At 36.2% G+C, this 19,427-nt stretch overlaps 2 protein-coding genes across 7 annotated transcripts in view; one reads left to right on the plus strand and one right to left on the minus strand.

The window, feature by feature from the left end:
* Slc25a21 (solute carrier family 25 member 21) overlaps positions 1 to 5,731 on the minus strand; it is a 502,454-nt gene extending 496,723 nt beyond the window's left edge. The window contains exons 1-2 of the mRNA XM_076850212.2: positions 5,671 to 5,731; positions 3,361 to 3,395 (exon numbers count right to left, since the gene is read on the minus strand). The gene's annotated coding sequence lies outside the window, so the exon portion shown is untranslated. The remainder of the gene's footprint in view (positions 1 to 3,360; positions 3,396 to 5,670) is intronic.
* A 105-nt stretch (positions 5,732 to 5,836) lies between these two features.
* Positions 5,837 to 19,427, plus strand: part of Mipol1 (mirror-image polydactyly 1) — a 343,144-nt gene continuing 329,553 nt past the window's right edge. For 3 of the 6 annotated variants that reach the window (XM_076850217.2, XM_076850220.2, XM_076850222.2), the window contains exon 1: positions 5,837 to 6,024. Coding sequence is in view for 1 of the 6 variants with exons in the window: in XM_076850222.2 (XP_076706337.2) it covers positions 6,007 to 6,024 (18 nt within the window). In the remaining 5 variants the exon portion in view is untranslated. The other 3 variants (XM_076850214.2, XM_076850223.2, XM_076850216.2) reach the window with 2 other exon arrangements.

The raw sequence follows: 19,427 nt of genomic DNA on the forward strand, positions 1-19,427 counted from the left end.
TTTAAAGGCAAAACAGAGAAGTATATGTTATTATTATTATTATTATTTAAACAAAGAGATCCTTAGTGGAGACAGTGTGTAAGGCAAGTGTTCTTGTACATCCAGCTATCTGTTCTTGTTACTCCTGTAACAAGCTTCAGTTTGGAAAGTCCTTGGGAAAAGTTACTACTACAGGGAGTCTTTGTAATAGTTTTTATCATAGTTATGCATATAAGAGGGCCCTCCTTCATAACCTCCTGTTTCTCTATTTTTGAGGTTGGACACAAGTGACTTCATTTAGATTTCTGACAATCTACAGAGGAGTAGTTAAAATGCTCTGACACTATATAGAGATGATGGTTACACAAAACTATGAATGTACAAAATGCCACTGAATTATTAATTTTAAAATGGTTAATGTTATGCAAAATTTACTCCAATACATAATGAAAAAGCCTATCCCCACAGGTTTTGTTATATATTTACCCTTCTCTACTAATCATAAATGATGATAGGAAATCCCATACTATCAGCTTCTCACTTTCTATCTGATGAGGCTCATCAATGTACAAATATGCTTGAATATCTTATATCTTAAATAACAACAATAAGACAAAATATCCCTTCTGTATAGTTCATCTGGTGAAATATATATATCAATTCCCAGTCTCCACTCCAGACCAAATGATCAAAAGCTAGGACAGAGGACATCAGACATCCATATTTTAACTGGGGTTGAAAGTATTTCTGATTTATAATGGTCATCCAATTGGTATCTATCAGGAAAGTTTTTAGCTCTAAATAATAGATAATCTACTCACAAGAGTCTCAATAATAAGGTTTTTGCTTTTAATCTCATATACAAGAAGTTAGAGTAGGCAGTCCAAACCTGGTACAACAGCTTACCAATATCATTACAAACCAAATCTTTTCCTTTCTCTTCCAGGTGTCATTCTAAGATACTAGCTCTTTACCCTCCATCTGGATGATCAGGATGGCTGCCAGGTGTCATGGCTTCATTACACCATCCCAAACAGAAAGGTCAGAGAGAGAACCTTTCTTTTCACAAGGCTCTGTTTATTCTGGAAAGGTAGTCCTCCACTTGACTTTCCATTATACTATATCTCATTAGCTAGAAGTAGATAGTATGCTACCCTTAGTCCTATTACCAGGAAAAGAACCCCAGAGTTAATATAAGGGGATGAGGCTAATTTTGAGGCAGGGAGCAGGGTAGTTGTGAGAGCAATAGATCTTTACTAGCTATAAAACTGGAGTTTTGTTAATAGGAGGAAAAGAGATGTAATGTTTGTTGCTTAGAAAACATACTGTTATACCATTTATCTGTTGTCTATCACAGAAATATCGAAAGAATTGACTGTGCAGCATTTGCTATGTCCTTACCACCTATTTTTTTTCCCCAAACCCACTTTTTTTTGGGGGGGCGGGGATAGTGGAGGGATACCAGGGATTGAACTCAGGGCCATTCAACCACTGAGCCACATTTTCAGCCTTATTTTGTATTTTATTTAGAGACAGGGTCTCACTGAGTTGCTTTAGCACCTTGCTAAATTGCTGAGGATGGCTTTTAACTCAAGGTCCTCCTGCTTCAGCTTCCCAAACTGCTGGGATTATAGGCATGTGCACTGCACCTGGCATTCTCTCAAACCCACTTTAAACTATCTTCCATCAGACCAATTCACTGAAACTATTTTTTATCAATGTCACCAATCATAGCTGTATTGCAAAGTCCAAAGGTTACTTCCTTGCCTTCACTTTAGAGAAACTTCCAGCAACATTTGAAAACAATGACCAGTCTCTTAAGGCACTGTCTCTTCTTGGCTACCATGACACAGTACTTTCCTGGATTTCTTCTTCCTTTATTATATAATTCTCTAATGTTCCTCTCCCGTTAGTTAACCTATAGAGAGACTGAAGTCCTCCAGAGGCTGGATCCCACTCTCTTCTTTTGTTTACCTATATTTTCCTCTCTAGTAATCATATGCAAGTCCTACACTGATGTACCTACACTGATGACTCCACCTGCCTTATTTCCAACCATGGAAATATCAAACCATCCCTGAGGCACAGAACTGTATAACAAATTATCTGTGTTAATATCTCCACTTGGGTATCAAAAAGAAAAAAAAAGAAAGGAAGGAAGGAAGGAATAGATAGCTCAAACTACCTTGTAGTCCTTAAACCCTTTCTCCTCCTATATTTCCTAATTCTGAAATGGGATCACTATCCATCCAATAGTTCTAACCAAAAACATAGTTGCATTAAGAATAAAATCAAACTTATTATTGTCTTTACTGGGTTCTATAAGAATGGTATGCCTTTATGTATTTGTCTTATTCTATTTTGCCTTACACCTAATTCTGATCCAACACAATAATCTTTCTGATTTTGAATATGTTAAGCTTGGTCTGCCTCATGAGTTTTGAATTTGAAGAAATGAAATACCACCATAAATCTTTGAAAATGCCTAAACCCAAACCTCCAGAGGTATGGAGCAATAAGAACTCTTGTTAATTGCTTGTGGGAATGCAATTAGTATGGCGACTCTGAAAGACAGTGTGGTAGTTTCTTATAAAACTAAACACAGGCTTGCCATATGATCCAGCAATTGAACTTTTGGTAGCTGCCCATATGAATTATATACTTATGTCAACACTTGCACATGGATGTCCATAGTGACTTTATTCCCAATTGCTAAAACTTGGAAGAAACTAAAATGTCCTTTAATTAGTAAGTAGATAAACAAATTTTAGTACATTCATACAATGGAATATTATTCAGCAATAAAAAGAAATATGCTATTAAGTCATAAAAAGACATGTGGGAACCTTAAATGCATATTGATCAGTGAAAGAAGTCAGTCCAAAAAGGCTACAAACCATACCAATTCTATGACATTCAGGAAAAAGGAAAAAACATGATAGTGATAATAACGATCACTGGTTGTAAAGGTCTGTCAGGGGTTCCAGGGGAGGGAGGGAAAGATAAATAGGTGGAGTACAGGGATGTTTTAGAATAGTAAAACTATTCTAATACTATAATAATGGACACATTATAATGCAGTTGGTGAACTCCATAGAACAATACAACACCAAGAGTAACCCCTAATGTAAACCATGGACTTTAGTTAATTTAATATCAGTATTAGTTCATCAATTGTAACCAATATACCATACCAATGCATGATGTTAATAACAGGGGAAATCATGGGGAAAGGGGGAGTATATGAGAACTCTATACAACCTGTTTAATTTTGTAAACCTAAAACTGCTTTAAAAAATAAGTCTATTCCCACTACCACCAAAATAAATAAGTAAATAAATCTGTTGGGGTTGGAGTATCACTCAGTGGTAGGGTGCTTACCTGACAGGTGAAAGGCCCTGGGTTCAATCCCAGTACTGCATTTAAAAACAAAAAGTCAGTTAAAAAAATGAATCATGATCTTTAGACAGGTGATTTATAAAAGGATTACATGATAGATAAGAATGCTATGGGACTGAATTTCAAAATTTTAATTGTAGCTTTAACAATTGCTGTTAATTATTCTTAATATTTTTATCTCCAGGCCAGTCCAGAACACATCCTTACGTATGAAATTGTACATCTGACTGCTGAAGAACTCCCCTTAAATTTCCCAATGACTCAAATTCATTCTGTCCAAAAATTAACTTTCTTATTCACTCATTCTTCTATGAACTCCCTCTTTCTCAGTTGTTATTAAAATCGTCAAACTTTATTTTCTACTTCTTCAATTCATTCTTTTCCATTTATCGTGCCCTACTGCATACATTTTATCATTTTTACCTTGGATTAAAAAGGCTTGCTACCATGGGAATTTTGATTATGAAATATATCTTCCAAGTTGATGATTGGTCTAAAATACAAATTTAACTATATCATTACCTTTAATTTTTAATTCCTATTAACTATAGAATCGAACCAGAGTACTAAAATGAAATACTTCATAATCTCTACAACCTCATTTTCCACCATTTTTCATCTTGAATTCCATATTGTAGTAATCCTAAAGTGCTTACAATTACCAAAAGTATCTTATCTCCATATTGATTCCTTTACAAAGAATTCTATTTTCTCTGCACCTTTACTCCCTTTTTGCCTTGCTAAGTTCTATCCATACTTAAAGAAGAGTGAGACATTAACTCCTCCAGTTTCCCTTGATTCTGTCCTTCTCATACTTTAAAATTCCTCACCCAAGGTCATCCAAAGCCATTTTTCAGATAACTCTTAGCAGGATGGAGAATGAAGAAATGTGTGTATGTGGATAGGGGTAGTGGTGGAGAGGAGTGGGGAAAAATTACCTATTGTGGTATAAAAAGTTGCAGAAAGAGCATTAATGAATACCTAAATTGGAAATGGGATAAGGGAGAATTAGGTCTAAAGTTTGAACTCATTACATAAAAGAGAGAGAAGGAAAAAAAAAAAACAGGTTATTGAAGAAAACAGAGTTTTTTCTTTACTCTGGAGATTTTAGAAATTCAGAAAATGGGCTTCAAAAACTGAGGCAAAATGAATCTTTACTCAACAAAAGCTATTATCACTTTACCTAAATTCATCCTAATTTATTATTTGGTGTCAATTTTCTCAATTTTGTAGTCCTTGGCCCTCTCATTTCTTTAAGTAAGAAAAGAAACTTTCCCTCCTTTAATTACACATCATTTGATTTGGCACTAACCATTACTTCAAGTCATTTTTCCTGATTATAATATCCTTTTTGATTGGAGTCTCTGTTCTGACAAACTTACAGCCCCTCTTTTTTTGTCTCAAAATATTTATGATTGTGTCCACAAATATCTGATTGAATCCAGAACTAAAGCCAAAACAAAAACAAAAAACAAAACATTTCAAGGCTGAATCTATAACAAACCCCTCCAGAGTACTGTTTATTCTTTACCATATAAATAACAACATTATGTATTTTAACCTCTTTTGGTCCAACCCTTTACACGGTTTTTACAGTTACTAAAGTCTAAGTTCCTCTTATTAAATTTAACCACTAACTTGGGGGTCCATCAACACTTTATATTATCCCTATTCTCTGGGGATGTGTAAAAAAAAAAAAAAAAAAAATTCTTTATCCAGGGACCCAAAGAGTGCCTGGCACATATGTTCTGAATAAATACTTGTGTGTGCAACAGATTAATGAGTAACAGGAGTTAAAGAGATATTTATAAATGCAATTCTGATTTGTGGAACACTTTTGAATCACTACCGGCTCATTTTATGGGTCCTGATAAAACTCTTAATATTATTCTACAATTAAAGTTATCTTTGGCTTTCTATTGTTTCAACAGAGTGAGTGGTAGGCGAATTGTTTTTTGTTGTTGTTTTATTAAATTCTGGAAGGCTCAACATTCTGTGAATCCACATAATGTGAAAATTCAGATTTCCTTCCACCACCAGCTCCAAAATTTTAGCCTGAAGCGTTTTTTGGAGAGGGCCTAGGTGTCACTTTTGCTAGCCCGTGCCCTTTTCATTCGACCTTCACTGCGCTACAGGGCCGGCCCCTCCACCACACTCTCTATTCCCACACTCTCTCCCCTCCAGCCACACACACAACCACACATTTCCGCCAAGTCTCCCTAAGCCTCCCTACGCCTTCCTCCAACCAGATTAGGTTTTGTCGGGGCACTATTTTGCTGTTCCGGAACGCACCAGTGATCTTAGACCCCACAACCACAGCTGGCCAGCCTTCCGTCCACTCGCGGCTCCTGAGAGGACTTGCCAAGCTTTCTGGCTTGCAGGGAGGCCCCGCCCCGTGCCCCGGCGGCGCGGCTCGCGCATGCCCGGTGCGCACCGCCTCGGTCTCTGCGGGCCCTCGCGCGCGGCGTGCGGCTGGCTAGATCTCCCTCCGGTGCCCCGCCCCGCTGGATCGTTTGGGGTCGCGCGCCTCCGGGCCGAGCCTCTGAGTCCGTGGCTTTGACTGACGCGGTAGTTGGGCATCCGGCCTGAGAAACTCTGAGAGAGTGCTCCCTGTCGGCTCTCGGAGTGATGCCTAGAGCATCCCAGGTAAACCGGGTGGAGGGGAGTTTTGGGCGACTGGAGACTGATCGGGGTGGGCAGAAACCAGCCTTGGAATTTCCGGCCGCAGCTTCCTTGGAGAAACTGAAGGGGCCGCGCGGAATCCGCACCCAGTGAATGCTGGCCCCGTGTGCCCAGGAGTGATGGGGCACCCTCAGAGGTCAGCGTCCTGGGATTCTCAGGTGACAGACAACTCTTTCTTTGCTATTACAGGACTTCAGCAGCTGAGCATTTATTCAAAAGTGTAGGGGTTTTGCTTGCTTTTCCCTTAAGCCCCTGGGAGTTAGAGGGTTCTAGTCCTCTGGGTTCAGCCTCTGATCTACTCTGCGCCCTTGACAGGCACTTGAATCGTTTTATATTTTGGTTCTCACAATTGTAAGTTGTGAGTAAGAATACAATCCGGTGCTTTTTTTAAGTGCGCTGAGCCATGCTGTACAAAGATACTGTTAAAGTTCTTTTGGGTTACGACGTCCGAGGGCCCATATTTATTTAACTGGAAGGTGACACCACCCGGCAGTATTTGCGAAGTGCTTTAAGCCTTGTGGATGGAAGGAATTGGATAAACACAAGATTGACTCATGATTAGACAGGGATGGTGGAAAGGAACAACTTTCCTCAAGAACAGGTTTTTTGAAAAGCTCCTTTGAGCATTTTATGGGGGTTGAATCACAGCAGTAGATAAAGGTAAGCCAAAACAAGTGGTCAAATAAAACTGCATTTCAAGCAGGTTCTTTTTTTCTTTACTATGTAACTTTAACATACTATTACAAGTTATTCTTTGTAAAGTTTCCTCTTTGGGTCTGGGATGGAACTAACCTAAAGTGACAGTTATATAGTCACGGGGTATCATGTGCAATAGTATATTAGTAAAATTAATTAAAACAAAGCCAATTTTTCTATGTGGAGTAGTAAAAGTTGTCTAATTGGATAGAGGTAATGATGACAAATCAGAAAAGGGAATGGAGAAGTACACAATTTTCCTTGAAAGGCATGGAGTTCATAGAAATTCTGTGTTTGTTTTTAAAAAGTATGATAAACATAGAAGTGTCTGAATCATATGTGTACAACTCATTGAATTTCAGAGTGTACACACCCCTGTCTCCAGTACCTAGATCAAGAAAGAACCTTAAACAGTACATGCATCCCAGAAGCCCTACATTGTGGTGCCAGCTTAGCAAAGGTAACCATTATCTCAACTTCTAACATTTGAGTTTCAGCTATTATTGACTTTATATTAAAATATTTATATAGTATATAGTCCTCCGAGTCTGGCTTCACCTCAATTTTATATTTGTGAGATTTATATGGGTGAAATAGCAGTAGCTTTTTCATTTTCATATTGCATATTATTACACTCAGTTTTAGGTTACTATCAAAAGGGTTGTTATGACGTTTTATAAGTATTTTGGTGAATTTATGTATACATTTCTTTTGGGTATATACTTAGTAGTAAAATGGCTGTGTTATATATATGCAGATGTTTTGTTTATGGAATATACCACCAAAAAGTGTTTCAAATTGTGTTAATTTGCATCCCATTAGCAGTGTATGAGAATTCTTTTGTCCCCAAATATTTGTAACACTTCACATTGATAGATATATATTGATATTACATTGGGTTTTCCCCCTAATTTCCCTAATGACCTAATATTATTGCACATCTCTTTATGTATTTATTGATCATTTGCATATTCTCTACTTCTGTAAAAGGCAAGATATTAAATACAGGCAATCCTCACTTTGAAGTTTGTGTTAGTGCAGTACCATACAAAGCTAGGACTACTGATTTATTTTTAGGTTTTCCAGGCATAAAACAGTCTCTGTTGCATATTCTTATCTTCATTCTTTTTTTATTTCCCCCCCTTCTTTCATGCATCCTTCCCTTTCTTCCTTTCCAGCCCTTTAAAAATATAAAAACCATTCCAAACTCAAAGACTGTACAAAAACAGTTATTAAAAGATAAATGTTAAAAAAAAAAAGATAAAGTAGACACACTAAAATTCTAGTCTATTTGAGCTTTCAGGAATTCATGAATGGGGCAGCACCAGATTTCAAGTAGGAAAATGTTTATAAAGAGTTAGAGGAAGCAGCCAGGTAAGGCAAGTTTTTGATTGGTTAAAGTAGACAGTCTCTAGTAAGAGGTTTGTTGATAGTTTTTTCTTCTTTTTCTTCTGCTTTTTTTTTTTTTTTTTTTTTTTTGATACTGTGGATTGAACCTAGGACCTTGTGCATGCTAAGCAAATATCTGAGTAACATCCCCAGCTCTTCAAATTTTATTTTCTCACGATGTTTTGCCAAGGTGCCCAGGCTTGTTTTGAACTTGCATTCCTCCTGCCTCAGCCTCTCCAGTAGTTGGGATTATAAGTGTATGCCACTGCTGCTTAGTTGGTAATTTCCATTGGATAAACTTAAATTTTATTTTATTGCTTCCATTGAGTTGGGTTTGATTTTCCTTACATAGGAACCAAGGCTTTGGAGCCATCACAGCCTAATGGACTCCTAATTAATTACATTAGCACAGTATGTCGGCTAGCTCTGGGCTTTAGGCCTCAGTTGGTGACCCCTTGTTCTATTGAAAAATTGTGTTCAACCCTTTGCCCATGGATTGTTGGTGAAATCAATAGCTGACATGAGCAATATTGGACAAGTAAAAATACATAATAGTATTAAGCAACATGTGCTACAGTTTTTTGGAGTTGAATTTAAAGTCTGTAAACAGTCTTTGCTTTTCATCAGTTTTATGTCTAAAGAGACCATTTTGGACTTCTGAACTTTCTTATGGCTCCTACCTTCTTTGTCCCTTTAAATCTGAAGAACAAAAGAAAATTAAAACTGAGAAAAGAGATAAACTCTTTCTTTGATATTGAAAAAAGACTAGAAAAGTAAAGGATGATATTCAAACAGCTTGGGACACTTTGAATAAAATTATTAAAAATGTATAATATGCTTTGGTGATAGTTTGAGTTAAATATTGCTCATCTTGAAATGGTTTGATTAAATTTTTCTATCTTATTGAATGTATTCATGATATGAGAAGCAATAGTCAAAGGTTTGGTCCCTGAAGTTCCCACTGTGGTACTCACCCAGCTTAGGATGAAGGTCTTCTCTTCCTTAAATACATCTTATAACCTGAACTCCCTCCCTTTTACTCAGTACCACCAAAAATTTCCTTTGAATACTATCTAAGTTAATATTTTCAGCTAACATTTTCTATTTTTAGGTAGTTTATAGAAGTGAATTTAGTATATATTTAGACATGCTCAAATTAATGAGATTTGGGGATAATCACTATCAGTGTTCTTTGATATGGATAAATAAGTTTTTCTTTCTTTCTTTTTTTTTTTTTTTTTGCGGGGGAGGGCAGATTCTAGAGATTTAACATAGAGGTTCTTTACCACTGAGCTATATCCCAGCCCCTTTTGTTTTTTATTTTGTGACTAGGTTTCATTAAGTTGCTTAAGGCCTCCCTTAATTGCTCAACTGGCCTTGAATTTGTGATCCTCCTGTTTCAGCCTCCTGAACTGCTGGAATTACAGGCCAGTCTTCCTTGATTGTTAAACAGATACAGACTTAAGACAGTTACCACCTTCTACCACCAAAGGATTGTGTTCCTTAAACTTTTCTTACATAAAATTCTGGGTGAGATAATGTGTTAACAATAGATAACTAATGCACTACTCTTATTAATTTTAGAAAAAAATTCTAATTAAATAGTTCACTTGATATTTTTAAGACTATGGTTTAAATCCGTTTAGGGTTTAGTTTTTGTTTTTGAGGTAGGCCTCTCTCTGTTAATCAACCTGGACAACAACTGGGCTCACGCAGTTTTGCCTCAGCCTCCCAAGTAGCAAGGACTATGGGCATACCTGGCATGTATCACTTTAAATATGTTTGAGTATATGTTATTTTTATATCCTGAAATGTTAAATTTTAACCACTTAATTATAAATCCCCTATTTATAAAGTTTAATTTTATCTCTAAGTTGGCAACATAAATGATTACTTTGAATCATTGGTTGGTTTGGTATTTGACTAAAATGGATGGCTAATGGGACAAATTTACCACAGAACTGCTTTTGGCCAATGGTGTAAGCACCTCTGGTTCTGATATTGTCAATATTGAAAGTATTTTAATTTAGATTTGTACTATTTCAGTTGTATACAGATAGCATCTGGTTATTTGCAGTTCTGCACTGGGATGATTTGATTATGTACAAATATTGCTTTGAGAAATGCTTTCAATATGCTTGGATTTATAAGTTTTAAAATCTAGAGTATATCAGGGTTCATTTTAATGGAACTTTGAATCTTGCTTAATTGCTTCCTGTTGAAGCATACTGATTCCTTCATCTTTTTTTCTTGAAGATTTTTTTTTTTTTTGCTGTGGAATAAGTTTTGAAAACCTGAAAAGAAAAAATAGATGAGTATGTAAAAATGGTATAGATCAATTACCATTTGAAAAATTATTGTGAAATATATTTCATGTGAAGTATATAAAATATATGGACAGTTTGATGAATAAATGAAAAGTGAGCCACTGTGTAACTACCGTCAAAATGTTTTTAATTGAATGATCATTGGAACTTGTTAGTACTTGCCTTGTGTATAGTTACTTTTTATTTTTATCCTCTTTTTGTGTGTGTGTGTTTGTGTGTGGGGGGGAGTAATATTGGGGGTATGATGCTTTATATGCATCTATTAAGTAAAGTTTGTTAATGCTGTTGTTAAAATCTTTTCCCTTAATGGTTTGTGTGTATGTATCTGTATGTACTTGTTATAGTAATTACTGGAATTTTATTATGTGTTAACTCTCCCTTTGTAATTATGGAGTCTATTTTTGTCAACTATTATTTAATTTTTATGGGTGTGTTATACTTTGTTCTGGATTGAATCTGAGGTTTCCCCCAAAAGCTTCTGTGTTAATTCAGGAGTATTTGGTGGTTAAATGATTGTATTATGAAAGCTGTAACCTTATTAGTCTATCCTAGTTTAAATGAAGTAACTGGGTGGTAACTATTCACAGGTGAGGCATGGCTAGAGGTGGTAGGTCACTGGGATCAGTGTCCTTGAAGGGTTCTTTCCTGCATCCCTTCCCCTACTCACCTTACTTCCTGGCAACCAAGTCCTGAGCAGTTTCCCTCCGCCATGCCCTTCCTCTATTATGTTCTATCTTACTGGGGCCAAGAGCAGTGGACTCAGCCAACCATGAACTCAATTTCTGAAATTGTTAGCCAAAATAAACTTCTCCTTTAAGTTATTCCAGTCAGCATTTTGATCACAGTGACAAAAAGCTAACACAAAATCATACATAATGGTGGGATTCATTGTGATATCTTCAAACATGCACATAACAATTTGGTCAATTTCATCTCCCCTTTTCCTCCCCTCCTCCTTCCTCTACTAGTCTACCTTCTTTTTTCAAGTTATCACTTTCCCCCACTTTTTTCTCTAACTTCTACATATGAGAGAAAAATGTATGTTATGGTTTGTATGTGGGGGCAAAAGCTCAAATGTGAGGCAATGCAAGAAGGTTTGGAGGAGAAATGACTGGGCTACATCCTCAACCTAATCAGTGAATCACTCCCTGATGGGATTAATTGAATGGTGACTGAAGACAGGTTGGGTATGGCTGGAGAGGGTGGGGCATTAGGAGCATGACTTTGGAGTATATATTTTGTATGAGGCTAGTGGAGTCTCTCTCTTTTTCTCTCTGCTTTCTTATCATCATGTGAGCTCCTTCCCTCTGCCACACACTCTGCCATGATGTTCAGTTTCAACTTGAGTCCCAAAGAATAGAGTGGGCTAATTTTGGACTGAGACCTCTGAAACATTGAGCCCCCAAATAAACTTTTCCTTCCCTAAAATTGTTCTGGTCAGATCTTCTAGTCACAGCAGTGAAAAAACTGACTAAAACAACATAGGATTCTTTACTTTCTGAGTCTGTCTTATTTCATTTAATATGGTGTTCTCTGATTCCATCCATTTCCTTACAGATGACATAATTCCATTCTTATTTTTTTGACTTAAACTCCACTTTGCATAAATACCACATTTTCTTTATACATTAATGGACATATAGGCTGGTTCTATAGCTTGGCTATTGTGAATTGTGCTTCTATAAAAATGTTTATGCATTTCTTGTTATCATGTCTAACTTTAATTCTTTAGATAAATACTGAGGAGTGATATACCTGGGTCATGTGGTGATTCTGTTCTTAGTCTTTTGAGGAACCTCCATACCGATTTCTATAGAGGTTATACTAATTCACAATCCCACCAACAGTGTATAATGTTCCTTTTCCTCTGGTTATACTAATTTACAATCCCACCAACAGGGTTGAATGTTCCTTTTCCTCTGCATTCTTTTTTTTTTAATTTTAATTTTTTTTTTTAGTTGTAGATGGCCACAATACCTTTATTTATTTATTTATTTTTTCATTTTTTTAAATGTAGTGATGAGAATGGAACCCAGTGCCTCACACATACTAGGTAAGTGCTCTACCACTGAGCCACAATCCCAGCCCCCTCCTCTGCATTCTTGCCAGCATTTATTACTATTTGTATTATTGCTGATTGCCATTCTAATTGGAGTTAAATAAAATCTCGTATTTGCCTTTCACTGATGGCTAAAAATGTTGAACATTTTTCATATTTGTGGGCCAGTGTATATTTCTTTTGAGAAATGGCTGTTTAGTTCATTTGCCCATGGATTGGTTGGGTTATTTGTTTTGTTGGTGTTAAGTTTTGTGAATTCTTTATGTATTTTGGATATTAATCCTCTGTCAGAAGAGCAGCTGGCAAAGATTTTTCCCCTATTTTGTAGACTCTTCATTCTGTTGTTTCCTTTGCTGTGTAGAAGCTTTTGAATTCAATGACACCATCTTTATTAATTCTTGGTATCATCTCCTGAGCTTTTGGAGTCCTATTTTGGAAGTTGTTGCCTGAACCTGTATATTGGAGTGTTGACCCTATGTTTTCTTCTTGCAGTTGCAAAATTTCTGGTCTAATTCCTATGTCTTAGACACATTTTGAGTTGACTTTTGTGCAGGGTGAGAAATAGGATATCTACATATGGATATCTGGTTTTCTCAGCACTGAGACTTTTTGTTTAAAAGGCTCTCTTTTCTCCAACATATTTTCATGCCTTTGTCAAAGATCAGGTGACTATCTGTGTGAGTTCGTGTGTGTGTCTTCTGTTGTATTCCATTGGTCTGTGTGTCTGTTTTTATGTCAGTATAGTGGTGTTTTTATTACTATAGCTCTGTAGCATAATTTGAAATGGGATATAGTGGTGTCTCCAGCATCTTTCTATTTGCCTAGAATTGTTTTGGATATTCTGCAACTTTTATTCTTCTGTACAAATATTAGGACTGATTTCTCTAGTTATGTGAAGAATATCATTGGTATTTTGATGGGTATTACATTGAATCTGTAGATCATTTTTGGTAATATCGCCATTTTAACTATTAACGCTGCATATCCATGAACATGGAAGGTCTTTCTATCTCCTAGTGTCTTTGATTTCTTTCTTTAATGTGTTATAATTTCATCATAGAGGTTTTCATCTCCTTGGTTAGAATTATTCCCTGCTTGCTTGCTTATTTGTTTATTTATTTATTTTAAGGCTATTATGAATGGAATCGTTTTCTTGATGCATGATTTTCAGCAGATTCATTATTTGTGCATAGAAAAACTACTTTTTTGATATATTGATTTTGTATCCTGCTATTTTCCTGAATTTATCAGTACTTGAAATTTTCTAGTGAAGTTTCTGGAATCTTGTAAATAAAGGATTTCATCTGCAAATAGTGATAATTTGACTTCTTTCTTTTCTATTTGTATCCCTTTTATTTCCTTCTTTTGCCTAATTGCTCTGGCTAAAATTTCAAGTACTCTATTGAGTAAGACTGGTGAGAGTGCTCATCCTTGTCTGGTTCTTCATTTTAGGTGAAATGCTTTCAGTTTTTCCATTTACTGTGATGTTGGCTTTGGGTGTGTTATAAATGTGTATCTTTCTGTCCCTAGTATCTTCAGTGTTTTTATCCTGAGTGGGTACTTAATTTCATTCAAGGCTTTTCTGCATCTACTGAGATGAATCATGTGATTTTTAAATTCTGTATATATGGTGAATAACATTTATTGATTTGTGTGTCAAACCATCCTTGCATCTCTATAACAAAATCAACTTGATCATGCTGTATAATCTTAATGTGTTTTTGAATATGACTTGCTAGTTTTTTTTAAAAGCATTTTTGTATCTATGTTTTCAAGTTAATGGGCTGTAGTTTTCTTTCCTTGACAAACCCTTATCTGTTTTGGTGTGTGGGTAATACTGCCTTCATAGAATGAACTTGGCAGTGCTCTCCCCCACCACACTTTTCATTTCATGGAATAATTTGAAGGACATTGGCATTAATTCTTTAAAGTTCTGAAAAAATTTAGCTGAGAATTCTTCTGGTCCTAAGTTTATTATTGTTGAAAGGTTTTTTATTAATACTTTAATCTTATTATTAGTTATTGGTCTGTTTAGATTTTCAGTATCCTCTGCATTCAATTTTGGTAAGTTGTATGGGTGTTTGTAAATTTGTCTGTTACTTCTGGGTTTTCCAATTTATTGGAATATACATTTTCAAAATAGTTACTGACGGATTTCAGTTGTACTTTCTGTTTTCATCTCTAGTTTTATTAATTTGGGTCTTCTCTTTGTTTTGGTTAGTTTTAACTGTGAGTTTATCAATCTTGTTTATCTGTTCAAAGAACCAATTCTTTGTTATATTGAGCTTTTGTGTTAATTCTCTTACTTAATTTAATTCAAGTGCTCATCTTAATTAATCCTTTCTTCTGGTTTTGGAATGGTTTCTTCTTATATCTGCTCATATCTATAAACTTTCCTTTTAAAACTGCCTACATAGTCTCCCAGAGATTCTAGTGTATTATATCTTTATTCTTATTAGTTTCTAAGAACTCCCTAATTTTCTCCCTGATTTCTTCTGTGACTCACTCATTGTTCAAAAATGTATTGTTCAGTTTCCATGTGTTTATGTAGTTTTCATTTCTTTGACTTCAAATTTTATTTCATTGTGACCTCTGATAAGATGCAAGGGATTACATCAGTTTCTTTTTTGATATTTACTAAGACTGACTTTGTGACCTAAAATATATTGAGTTTGGAAAATATTCCATGAGCAGCTAAGAAGAAAGTGAATTCTGCCTTTGTTGGATGAAATATTCTTTTTTTAAAAAAAATTATAGGTGTAAATGGATAGCATGCCTTTATTTTATTTTATTTCATTATTATTATTATTTTTTAATGTGGTGCTAAGGATCAAATCCAGTGCCTCACACATGCTAGGCAAGCACTCTACCACTGAGCTATAGCCCCAGCCCTGGATGAAATACTCTATAGATGTCTTTTAGGTTTTATTTATTTTAAAAAAGTTTTTTTTTTTTTTTTTTTTTTTTTTTTTTTTTAGTTGTAGATAGATACAATACTCTTATTTATTTATTTATTTATTTTTTATGTGGTGCTGAGGATCAAACCCAGTGCCTCACATGTTCTAGGCAAGCGCTCAACCACTGAGCTATAACCTAGACTTTTAGGTTTTTAGGTCCATTCTCTAGATCTGATGTTTTTACTCATTTTATGTTGCAGTGACCTATCTATGGTGAGAGGGGTGTGTTGAAATCACCCAAGTATTATTAATATTAATATTTTTTGCAATGCTGCTTAGTAGTCATAAATTTTTTTATTTATGCTTATCTCAGAAGGGGTAGACTCTGGCATTGAGAACTTCCAGTGACAGTCCCACCAGGAGAGACCGCCTGATACAAGTGAACTCCCCTGCAACTCTGCCCAGAAAGGTCCTGCATGGCACCGGAGATGGATGTGACCTGCTAGGAACTGAGCAGCCTATATGCCCCCACCTCTATCCTGTTTTGGTGAAGAACTTTCCATAGAATATCTTTGATGTCTTCTGATATAAATACAGCAAACATGGGCTCCTTTCCTTTTTAGAATTTGGACCATTCTGGTCAGCTGCTGGTCTCTGCCCCCTCTTTGAAAATTACTTTCTGTATTCTGTGGTCATTTCATCGTTCTACTTTTCTTAGCTTTTATTTCTCAGCCAGCCCATCCCATGGAAGAGAAACCCAGTCCTTGGCCCTTGAGGGACGTGGGTGATAAGAAGGTTTTTTTTTTTCTTCTTTGAAGAATAGCTTTGTTGGTATAGCAATCTTTTTTGTTGTTATTCTTTCTGAAATGCCTTAAAAATTTTTTTTATTTGTTTTAATTAGTTATGCAGGACACTAGAATGCATTTATGTACTTTGATATATAATACATAGATGGAGTATAATTTCTCATTTTTCTGATTGAACATGTTGTAGAATCACATTAGTCATGCAGTCATATATATACGTAAAGTATCAATGTCTGTCTTATTCTACTATCCTTCCTATCCTCATATTCCCTCCCTTTCCCTCCCTTCACTCCCTCTAACTAATCTAAGAAAACTCTATTCTTCACTAGTGTCCCCCCTTATTGTGAATTAGCATCTGTATGTTAGAGAAAACATTTGGTCTTTTTGGGGAGGGGGGATTTACTTATTTCGCTTAGCATGATATTCTCTAACTCCATCCATTTACCAGCAAATGCCATAATTTTTTTCTTTAAAGCTGAGTAACATTCCATTTTATATATATATATATATATAAAACATATTTTCTTTATCCATTCATCTATCAAGGGACACCTAGGTTGGTTCCATATTGTAGCTATTGTGAGTTGAGCTACTATAAACATTGATGTGGCTATATCACTGTAATATGCTGATTTTAAGTCCTTTGGATCTAAACCAAGGAGTGGGATAAGTGGGTCAAATGGTGGTTCCATTCCAAGTTTTCTGAGGAATCTTCATACTGCTTTCCAGGGTGATTGCATCAATTTTCAGTCCCACCATGTATGAGTGTACTTTTTTCCCCACATTCTTGCCAACGTTTATTGTTGCTTGTATTCTTGATAATTGATGTTGTGACTGGAGTGAGATGAAATCTCACAAAATGAATAGTTTTGATTTGCATTCACCTAATCGCTGGAGATGTTGAATATTTTTTCTTATGTTTATTTTATGTATTTCGTCTGTGAAGTGTCTGTTTAGTTCCCTTGCCCATTTATTGATTTGGTTATTTGTATTTTTGGCATTGAGTTATTTGAGTTTTTTATACATCCTGGAGATTAATGCTCTATCTGAGGTGTATGTGACAAAGGTTTCTCCCCTTCTCTAGGCTCTTTCTTCACATTATTGATGTGAATAATGTGAGAAGAGGATTTTTAGTTTTAATGCATCCCATTTATTGATTTTTGATTTTACTTCTTGCACTTTAGAGGTCTTTTTAGTCAGATCCTAGGCTGACATGGTGAAGATTTGGGCCTACCTTTTCTTCTATTAGGCACAGGGTCTCTGTTCTAGTGCCTAAGTCTTTGATCCTCTTTGAATTGATTTTTGTGCAGGGTGAGAGATAGAGGGTTAACTTCATTTTGCTACATGTGGATTTCCAGTTTTGCCAGCACCATTTGTTGAACAGGCTCTCTTTTTCTCCAGTGAATTTTTTGGCACCTTTGTCAAGTATGAGATAACTGTATTTGTGAGGTTTGTCTCTTTGTCTTCTATTCTGTACCATTGGTCTATATGTCTGTTTTGGTGCCAAAACGATGCCATTTTAGTTACTATAGCTCTGTAGTGTAATTTAAGGTGTGGTATTGTGATGACTCCCGCTTCACTTTTCTTGCTAAGGATTGCTTTGACTTTATTCCAGGTCTGTAATTTTTCCAAATGAATTTCATGATTGCTTTTCTGTTTCTATGAAGAATGTCATTGGGATTTTAATAAGAATTGCATTAATCTGTACAATGCTTTTGGTAGTATGGCCATTTTGGAAGTATTAATTCTGCCTATCCAAGATCATAGAAGATCTTTCCATCTTCTAAGGTCTTCTTTGATTTCTTTCTTTAGTGTTCTGTAGTTTTCATTGTAGAGATCTTTCACTCCTTTTATAAAATTGATTCCTAAGGGGTTTTTTTGTTTTGTTTTTTTGGTTTTTTTTGAGGCTATTGTGAATGATGTAGTTTTCCTAATTTCTCAGTGGATTCATCACTGATGTTTGGGAACGCATTTGATTTATGCTTGTTGATTTTATATCCTGCTACTTTGCTGAATTCCTTTATTAGTTCTAGAAATTTTTTGGTGGATTTTTTTGGATCTTCTAAATATAGAATCATGTCCTCAGCTACCGCAGTCTGGCTGGGCACAAGATCACGAGCCACTCAAGCAGGAACAAACTTTATTTTTGAAATAGCCGCCAATACCCTGTACGCGCCCTGAAAGATTGCCGATCCACCCACACGGCGTTCTCCCGGTCCTCCTGGAACCCCAGAGCAAGTTCCTCCCCCGGAATTCCCTCCTACTGCACTTTCCCAACCAATGGGAACTCTCCAGGAGTCCCGAAGCAGGCCGAGGTGAACAGCAGGAGTCCGGTATCCATATGAATGTAATTTTTAACATAATCATATCATCTCAATGGCTAGCTGGCATCACCTTTCAATCAAAAATGCCATGCATCATCTTAATTGGCTGTGGCTCTTAGCATCTCCCCCCTTCTGTTTAATTAAGCAACAAGCAATGTGGCTAGGGACCGTGCCTGTTAGGTTTGTCCAATTCAACATATGGTTTTTACCCGTCATCGGAAAACTGACCTTTAGGCGTCAGCCTCCTGTCTTAGGTTGATACCACTGCAATTGGATCATACCCGTCACTGACTACCGGTCCAGCATATAGCCATACTTGTGGATAGGCCTATGCACCAGTGGGGGGGTGAGGTTCTTTGCCTCACCTCTGTTGGCCCCCAGATTTGGCCTTGGTGCCAGTGGGGGGTGAGGTTCTTTGCCTCACCTTTGTTGGCCCCCCAAATTAGACCATCACTAGTAGAAGGGAGGAGGATACAGAAATGTCATGACACCAAATCAATTGACGGCTCCTTAGGAAAAATTGCATCACTGGTGACACATCAGCAAAGATACGCCAGCATTACCATAATTCGCTGCATCAACAGATAGATCACAGTGCATACAAGTGATACATAGTCCAGGCAAGTTCTGTAAGCAGTTCAAAGCAGAGGAATCTATCAATATGTCCATTTCCTCCCAAGATAAATCGACTCATTGATTGAGCATTACTTGTTGAGTTATTATTCATTGATGTATCAGTTTATACAGTTTGTTGTGATAATTATCGAAGAAGTTGTAGTCTGGTTTCATCTTTGTCTTCACCGGCACTGGGATGAAAATAGGAATTCTGACAATGATGTTAAAAAAAAAAAAAGTAACATTTCAACAGG

The sequence above is a fragment of the Callospermophilus lateralis genome, chromosome 3 (genome assembly GCF_048772815.1).
Source record: "Callospermophilus lateralis isolate mCalLat2 chromosome 3, mCalLat2.hap1, whole genome shotgun sequence".
NCBI classification, from domain to species: domain Eukaryota; kingdom Metazoa; phylum Chordata; class Mammalia; order Rodentia; family Sciuridae; genus Callospermophilus; species Callospermophilus lateralis.